Source organism: Dromiciops gliroides, chromosome 3 (genome assembly GCF_019393635.1).
Source record: "Dromiciops gliroides isolate mDroGli1 chromosome 3, mDroGli1.pri, whole genome shotgun sequence".
NCBI classification, from domain to species: domain Eukaryota; kingdom Metazoa; phylum Chordata; class Mammalia; order Microbiotheria; family Microbiotheriidae; genus Dromiciops; species Dromiciops gliroides.
Window position 1 is genome coordinate 89,031,927 of NC_057863.1, and position 9,455 is coordinate 89,041,381.

Genomic DNA, 9,455 nt, shown 5'->3' on the forward strand with positions numbered 1-9,455 from the left:
AGTGTATATATTTTCTTATTTTGCTTTCTTTCATTTACATCATTTCATGTGCCCTTCTATAAATTTTTTGTTCTTTATATTTTCCATTTCTTTTGGTGCAATAATATTCTATTATATTGATAATATGCGGAGCTATTTCCCAATCGCTGGACACATCGGTTGTTTCCATGTTTTTGATGTTACATCTGCTAATGTATGATCTTGTACAGCTAGGTCTTTTAATCCTTTTTAATAAATAACATGCTTTTTGTATCAGTCCTCATAGTAGGATCACCAGGCCCAAATTTTGTAACTCTTATTATATATTGCCAAACATGAATTCCTTCTCTGTGGGCATTCTCTAAAGCCCCTGTGTAGGAACTCCTTGAATCACAAATGCCTTGGAGTCCCAGATAGTTCATTGCCTTTCAGGAGGAAAGAAGAATTGAATGTCAAATTTAAATTTTTTTCACAAATAGGTTAGGCATAGGTCTTCTAACTCATTTGGTCCTACCTAAATCCCCAGTGATTCCCCTTTTTCCAGAAAAGTACCTATGTCTGTTACTTTCTGCTAAGATCAGCTTCTTGGGGTGTTTTTAGACCTTGTAACTAGCGATATGTTGCAGATTCTTGTGGTAGGAATCTTTATTTTCCTTGGACTATCTTTATAGGATGTTGGAGTATGGTGAGTACAAAGGACACCTCTATGGTACCAGTGTGGATGCTGTCCGAACGGTCCTTGATGAAGGGAAAGTCTGTGTAATGGACTTAGAACCACAGGTGGGCCACAGATGAAGTCCACCTCTCAAGTTCCATGGCTCTGTAGCCTTGAAAGAGATGTAAATAAAAGGTGCCAAGGCTTGTCGAAGTTGGGGGAGTGATCTCACTTCTATATTAGAGTTGTGTTGTGTTCTTCGTAGACCATTAATGATTTGACATAAGAAGGAAAGTTCTTTTGTTTAAAATAGATGTTCCCATTAGCCTCCATTCTTTTTGGATGTCAGATGTATCAGGTTCAGGTTACTACACGGTATCTTTTTTCATTAGCTACTTGTTGATATAAAAGTCTATCTTCTTAATACCAATATTCTCTCGGTGGTACTTTATAACCCTGAATAATCGTCTCACAAGAATCAAAGCTGTAAGTGATTCAAAGGGCAAGAAAGACAAATGGTCTATAGATGTAGGCTGGAGCACATTACTGATGGCAGATAATGAGCCTCATTGTTCTCTGCCATGGTCAGATCATATCTGTGGACACCACATTTTAGGAAGGTCATTAGCTATAAAGCATACAGAGAAGGGTGATGAACATGGTGAAAGGCCTCAAAAATCATGCCACGTGCGAAAGACAGATCAAAGAACTCTAGAGGATCTGAGGAAGGAGAAAAGACTCATCACAGAGGGAGTCAGGGAGGGCTTCCCAGTGGAAGTTGCACCAGAGCTGAACCTAGAAGTGAGCTCAGGGATTTGGACAGATAGAAATCATACCACTAATAATAGTTAACGTTTATGAAGCACTTACTTTGTGGCAGGCACTGTGAAGATTAGGAAGCTGCTAGCAATCTGTTGGGCTGAAGTGTACAATGCCTGTGATGAAGGAATAAGAAAGGTCAGGAGAAGCGGAATGGTGACTAATTGCTTATCCTATAGGCATTAGGAAGCTGCTTCTGGGTGGGGGAAGGAGAAAAAGAGGGGAGGGGGGAAGAACACGAATTGGATAGTGATCAGAACACTGCACTTGGGAGTCAGGGGATCTGGCTTTTAGTTCTATCTCTGTCATTTACTAGCTGATGCTGGATTAACCAGGAGCATAGATCTAATTTTTAGGAATTTTCTCCTTAAATCTGTTTCCTTACAACCTTTGTAGGTTGTTCTTGCTGTAGTTATGATCTCTGGGATCAAGGATAAATTTAGGGGGCAGCTAGGTGGCACAGTGGATAAAGCACCAGCCCTGGATTCAGAAGGACCTGAGTTCAAATCCAGCATCAGACACTTTACACTTACTAGCTGTGTGATCCTGGGCAAGTCACTTAACCCCCATTGCCCCGTAAAACAAAAATGTTGTGTCCAGAACTGAACTCCAGATATGGTCTGACCAGGGAAAAAGTACCCTTTCATATCCCATTGCTTTTTTTGTTGTGGAATAGAAAAGAGCTCAACACGTATTATGAGAGGGTAGATTTTTTAATATGGAGAGGAGAGTATCGCATATCCCTCATCTGTATCATCATAAACAAATTCACTTTAAAACCAATTTTCTGGAGATCTTACCAAGATTATGCCAGTTAGAGACTTGTTAGTAACTATTTGGCAGGAGTTTTTTAGATTCTTATTATTCTCTTAGTTTGTCCCTAATTGTGCCATCCTGATTCAAAACCAAGTATGGCTGGGGAAAAAAACCCTTTATGACTACCAGTGTTGTCCTCACTTATAAATAAAATGTACACAAAAGAACATCCATTTTTATAAAGTCAATAATAACTTTGTCATATAAATTACTAAAATTAAAACTACTAGATGTTAACCATTCTAACCTCAAGTATATATTCTTTTTCTGCTATCAAGATTATGTGGGGCAAGGATAAAATATTTATCTCACTGATAACAAAGTTGCTAGTTGCTACTCTTCTAAAAAAGTAAATGTTAAATATACTCAATGGAGAGTACAGAAAACTCAGAATGAAATTTTTTCTAACGTATGTGATAAATTTTTCTTTGAATTAATTGTGTTGCATAGAGTATTCAGGCAGCTCGAACACACGAACTGAAGCCCTATGTCATATTCATAAAACCATCCACCCTGAATCGTATGAGGCAGTCCCGGAAAAATGCCAAGATTATTACAGACTATTATGTCAACATTAAATTCAAGGTGAGATTCAGGGAACTGAAGAGTTTGTAAGGGCCAAATTTATCATGGGGAGAGTTAATTGGGTGGCTTGCCATAATATTGGGGTTCAGAAAATAATGAGAGACCTCTAGGTCCAAAGTTTCCTCCCCTCCCAAACTGCCTTTTTTTTTTTTTAGTTATTTCTCCCAGGCTAATAAGAAAGGAGATTAATGGCCTCTTTTCCACAAACAAACCAGGTTTTATTAATGAGAACAAAATTTACAACAAAGGTGAATTTAATAAAGCCAGGGACAAGTGAGTAAGGGAAGAAAAAACTAATAAGCTCCCTGGCTCTAGCAAAGACTGACTCAAACCCCAAACTTGCATCCAGCTCAGCTAACTCAAAGAGCTGGCCTCGATTCCACTCACCACCTGGGGTCTGTAGTTTTTCAATGAGAGTCAGCTGTGCAGTCCCTCTCCGGTATGCTCCCAAAGCTCACCAAAAGGAAAGAGAGCCTCCAAGACCAAGCATTCCCCTTTCCTACCTTCTCTCTCCCTCCCCCAAAGGGGAGGTCCTTCAAGCTGGTTGGCTGAGAGTGGTCCCTTGATGGCATCAGTAGTACACCAACACATCACTCAGGGCCAGCCAGGTGTGGCTACAATCTAATCATCCTTAAGTAGGTACTTAGTCAGTTTCTCATTCTCACCCAATTCCAACTATACTAAACCAATCAGGTAGGGCCCCTGGGCATCTGCCAAATTCCATTACTTTATCACAAGTTGTATGCCTTCTATCATTTCTAGTAAGCCAAAACACTTTTTTGGTTGTGTTCCTAATGCTCAGAAATTTCATTTTCATAAACACTAGTACTTTATAACTTCTTTTTAATGAATATCACCTTTAAAAGTTAAAGAATCCTTGCTACATATGAGGCTATTAATGAGATAGAAGATCCTTCCTCTATCTCATTTTTCTTTTTTTGTTCAGGTACTCCTTGATTTAAGGAAATCCAATGTCATATGCTAAAGTCAGTTTATGAAACAGAAATGAGGGTGTTTGTTAACATTTTTAAAAAGAATTCACTGTTTTATAAAAGGATTCATGGGGGCAAGGGTGCTTTTAAAACTTCCCATTTCATTTAAAATTATTTTAAACAATTGTCCAGAATTCTATTTTGTAAAACGACAAACACCTGTTTATCTTTATATATCTCATTATTTTCTCTATTATTTTTAATCATGTATTTCACAAAATCTTGATTTTCTTGGTTGCCTCCAGGAGATCACAGTAAGTAAAAGTGACAGCAAAATGAAAGAACAAAGAACTTTGTATATGAATGTAGCTCTACCCTTTGTAGGTATAGTCAGGTACAGTCTGTTGATTTGTTCACTGCTTAATGGAAAGGGTTCTCAATTTGACTTCAGGAGCCCTGGCTTCAAATTTTGTCCCTGTCACAATCTACATAATCTTGGGTAAATTACCTGGGCTGTAGTTTTTTTGTTGTTGTTCAGTTGGTCTGACCCTTCATGACTCCACTTGGGGTTTTCTTGGAAGAGATACTGGAGGGGTTTCTCATTTCTTTCTCTAGCTCATTTTACAGATGAAGAAAGTGAGGAAAACAGGGTGAAGGGACTTACCCAGGCTCTCACAGCAACTAAGTACCTAAGGCCAGATTTGAATTCAGTAAGATGAGTCTTCCTGCCTCCAGGCCCAGGAGTCTAGCCACTGTTCTAGCTAGCTGCCCTTCTGGGCCTCAGTAAAATGAAAGGGTTGAGCTAGAGGATCTCTAATGTTATGTTCCAGCTCTATAGCTATGATCCCATTATCTCATTTGCTTCAAAGCTAGCTTAGCAACTGAACTGCTAGACTGAGTAATGTTGTTTATATCAGGCACATTCATCCTCTCTCTCTCTCTCTCTCTCTCTCTTCCCCTCTCCCCTCCCCCCCCCCCATATAGGATGAAGACCTACAGGAGATGGAGGATTTAGCTAAAAAAATGGAAACTCAGTTTGGCCAGTTTTTTGATCAAGTGATTGTGAATGACAGTTTGCCAGAAGCATGTGCCCAGTTGTTGACTGCCGTGCAGCAGGCCCAGGATGAACCACAGTGGGTCCCTGCAACCTGGATCTCTTCTGACATGGAACCTTAAGTAGGAGGCCTCCACCCTTAGCCCACTTGAGGCTTGACCCTCATGTCAGATTTTAAGGAAGTATTTTTGTTAAGAGAATTTGGAACACATCAAGAAAAAGCTAGTGCAGAAAGAAGCATTTGATTTATAGCTCATATAACCTTGTACTTGGATCATTTTTTTTCCCAGTGCTGCAGCACTATGACTTGTTCATCCCATTTTAAACATATATATACCTGTTTTAATTTCATGTTGTGTCATGTTGCATTATTAGATTTCAGCATGGGGAAGCTAGTGGTACAGTGATAGAGCACTGGCCCTGGAGTCAGGAGACTGATTCAAGTCCAGCCTCAGACACTTGACACTTACTAGCTGTGTGACCCTAGGGCAAGTCACTTAACCCCAATTGCCTCACAAAAAAAAAAAAAAAAGATTTCAGCAAAACAAAACATGCCCAGAATAGCTGATCTAGAACAAACATAGGAGTTCCATTAAGTAAATCCAATCACAATGGGTCACAATGAGCCCAGCAACTGATTTCACACACAGATTCTTTGTTTGAGGTCCTTGGGTAGTCCTTTTCTAAGTAAAGATCATTGTTTCATTTCTGTGTCTGACTTTACAAGTTTGTTGTTGTTTGTAAGAAGCTGATAAACTGAGGCACAACTCCCAGTCTGGTGCAAAGCAGGAAGACCATTTATTATGATCTTGCAAGAAAGAGCACACACTTCCAAAGAAGTTGTGCAAAGCATGCTCGCTCAGCAAGCCTTATATTAGGTCAAAGATTCCCTCCCCCCATTTCGATGTTTATCTGCTACTCTGGATGCACTTCTTCGTGACATTCCTAAATATGTACTCCCACCGGTGGACAACTTCTAGATGGGGATTTCAAGTTCTCCTGTTAGCTGACTTTAGGTAACTAACTGCTAGCTCAGCAGGAAAAGGAAGATAATTTGGGGGAGGGGGAAAAGCTCTTGGGACTTGAACAATGTAGCCTCCCAATATTTCCTAAGGAGAGCACATTGCATTCGTCCCTCTCGTTGTTGAACATGGTTCTTTTACCATGGTAATAATTTATGATAGATCCATGATCTCATTAATAAGGGCCTTCACACTATGAAGAACCATCCATGAAACTCTTCTCCATATCCTCCTATCCATCCCCCACCCCCCATGCTAGGGGCTTCTCTCTAGTTGTCTGACATTTTATGGGTACCTATGAAATAAAGACAATGTTCTATCTATTGGTTATCCTTTCACTTAACTGTCCATCTTTTTGCCAGTTATGCATATCTCTGATATCCTTTATGTTGTTTTCCTTTGAAACTCTCCTCACATCCTGGGATGGCTTTCCACTGTCCTTTGGGTTATGACCCTCAACTTTAATGATGATTGCATCAAACCTGGAACACTGCAACTTTCCCTGAGTTCAGTTCCAAGCTGTGTGACCCCAAGCAAGTCACTTAACCTGTCTGCCTCAGTTTCCTCAACTGTAAAATATGGGTAATAATAGCACCTCCCTGCCAGGGTTGTTGTGAGGATCAAATGAGATATTTGTAAAGCACTTAGCACAATACCTGGCTCACAATGGGTGTTTATTAACCGATTGTTTTCCTTCTTTCCTTCCTAAATGAGATCTATATCACACATAAGAGTTTGGCCTATCTAGCCATGCAGTAAAAAAAATCAAGAGGTTGAAGAAAGCCTAATTTGCTCAGGCTAAGAGACACTGTTGATGGACAACCCCATATGTAACTTAATGCAAGGGGGTTGTAAAAAATATGGCAGTAAATGTTTGATTTTGTGTGCCCATTTCATATACCTATATACCCGGATCCAGTAAACATTTCTCAGGCAAAAAGGGGGTTTCAGTAGAAAAAATTTAAGAAGGCTTTTATTAGCACATGTCTTGTGTAGACATTGAAAATGAACAATAAACTGGGCCCGGGGTTGAACAAAAGGAGAATGGGGACGAATACCTTAAGGAATACTGCATCGTGTTTTGTTTTTTGTTTTGTTTTTTTACTGTATTCCAAACTTCTTCCTGAAACAAGGTTTAACATGCAACAATATTCTCTAGTAATTCGGTCTTCTCAGTATCTGGATTAAAATTGAAGGTCGTATGATACTGATCAATTGAATTTCACCTTTTAGTCTGGTTTCTTCTGGTTGTTAAATCAAAATCAAAGCTTCAGTCCTATTAAACAAGTGCCAGACTTTCAAATCCAACTTAGAAATAACATGTTAAATTTTTTGTGTGCATTTCTGTCTCAAAAGTTAAAATGCATAAGTACCGTCAAGCCAGATCTGACACAGATTTAATCCCTGGATTTTGCATATGGACAGGGGACCTTCAGATGGATCTCACTCCACTCAATTTTATCACACAGTGAGCAAATACCAAGAATTTCCCCAAGTAAAACCTGTAACTGTAAAAATGGAATTCAGCTTTAAATCTTTGGATGAAATATACTAAACACCACACAGATGGGGATATCACACCACAGAAATAGCTTTTTTTTTGCCTATCTTTCCTTTTTTTCCTCCTTATTTCTAATGTGGCTGTCTTTCTTCTCACTGCCTACCTTCTACATTTCTACCCATTCCCACCCTCTCCTACTATAATGTACAAATTCTCAAAAAGAAGACACTTAAAAATATTTCATCTTAGGTTCCTCATTCTAAGAGGCAGTGTGGAAAGAGTATGGATTCAGGAGGATTAAGGATTCGTGAAGCCCTGGGTTCAAATGCTACCTTGACACTTACTACTTTGTGACTTTGGGCAAATCACTTCCCTGGGCCTCAACTACCTCCTCTGTAAAATGAAGAGGGTGGACTAGGTGTTCTCTAAAGTCCTTCCAAATTAAAATGCTATTTTGATAAGCAACTTAGGCATAGGATAGAGGCCCAGCCTTAGCCTCAGGAACACCTGGATTTAAGTTCTGACAGGCTGTGTGACCACAGGCCAGTCGCTTCACTTTGTCCATACTGCCTACAGTATGAGAAATCTTCTAGTCTAAACGTGTAAACTAGTTTATAAATCTAAATCCTAAAATCTGTGCGTCACAAATAAGGGGTTGCATTACCGAATGTGAGGGGGTCATGAAAAATTTGGCAATAGTAAAAGGTTATGTATACCTATTTCATATATTTATATATTTATTTGTACCCAGGGTCGGGAGTGGAAAAAGATCTAGTTTACAGATGAAGAAAACAAAGCCTAGAGAGGTTAAGTGATTTGCCCTAGGTCAGTTAAGTAGTAGGACTAAAATCTGAAAATCCTCAAACTCCAAAGTCATTATCACTTCACTTTCATTTTGCCAACTCATGGGTGAAGGGAGTTTTCACATGGGCCAGACCACTCCCCTGGCCCCCCAAAGTCCTAAACTGAAAATCAAATATAATTTTATAACATAAAATGCTATGTATACACCTGCTTAAAGACCAAAGCCCACTACTCAAACTAAATCGGCTTCACATTTACATTATATATTGTTCAGTTGGGTCCAATACCTCATGACCATTTGGGGTTTTCTTGGCAAAGATACTGGAGTGGGTTGCCTTTTACAGCTCATTTTACAGATGAAGAAACTGGGGCAAACAAGGTTAAATGACTTGCCCAGGGTCACACAGCTAGGAAGTATTTGAGGTTGAACTAAGGTCTTTCTGACCCCAAGACCAGCCTCTATCCCCACTGTGCCACCTAGCTGCCCATTTATGTTTGCGTGATCCTACACTCATCTTTTGCTAGGTGTCTTTGGCCCTCAACAGAAAAAAGTTCCCCCTTTTCTTACATATAGCCACAGTGTCAGAGAGATGGAGGACAGCAGCCACGGTCCTTGGCTATACTCCATGCAAAGACCCACTGTCTTACACAGTTACACACACTCAGGTTCAGGAATTCGAACACGTGCACACACCCTCAAGGCAAACTTACACAAAAACACATATACACAGAGACAGGTGGATTCATACATAGACATACCATACATACATACTGGTGTACTTGTATACAGACACAAAAACAGAGTACCCAGGCATACTCACACACATACATACACACACAGGTACAGTTATGCACAGATGCACTCAGATACATAAAGGCACACTCGAACCACACACACACACACACACACATATATATATATATATAGGTGCATACAGACATACAAACACACAGGTACTCTCGTACACAGAGCACACACACAGACTCATACAGAGGAAAACACATACACACAGTGGCACACTTGTACTGACAGACACAAACACACAGGCACGCTTGCACAAAGACACTCTCATACACACATAGAGCCGGGCACACGCGTGTGCGCGCACACACAAAGCCCGCTTGCACACACCTGCTCCTTCTCTCTCTCGGTTCAGGATAGGAGCCAGGCGGGAGGGAGGAAAGGAGCCAGATCAGGAAAAGCAGACTCCCAAAGGGGAGGGCTCTAAACACGCCCCTAGCCGCCGCACAGCGGGAGCCGCGCCTCCCTCCCGGCGGTCCTCTGGTC

The 9,455-nt window shown here is 40.3% G+C and overlaps 1 protein-coding gene across 1 annotated transcript in view; it reads left to right on the forward strand.

The window, feature by feature from the left end:
• Positions 1 to 5,017, forward strand: part of MPP4 (MAGUK p55 scaffold protein 4) — a 64,943-nt gene extending 59,926 nt beyond the window's left edge. Inside the window, 3 exon segments of the mRNA XM_043993363.1 lie at positions 651 to 759; positions 2,720 to 2,854; positions 4,771 to 5,017. Coding sequence (XP_043849298.1) covers positions 651 to 759; positions 2,720 to 2,854; positions 4,771 to 4,962 — 436 coding nt within the window. The 3' untranslated portion in view covers positions 4,963 to 5,017.
• The last annotated feature ends 4,438 nt before the right edge of the window (positions 5,018 to 9,455 follow it).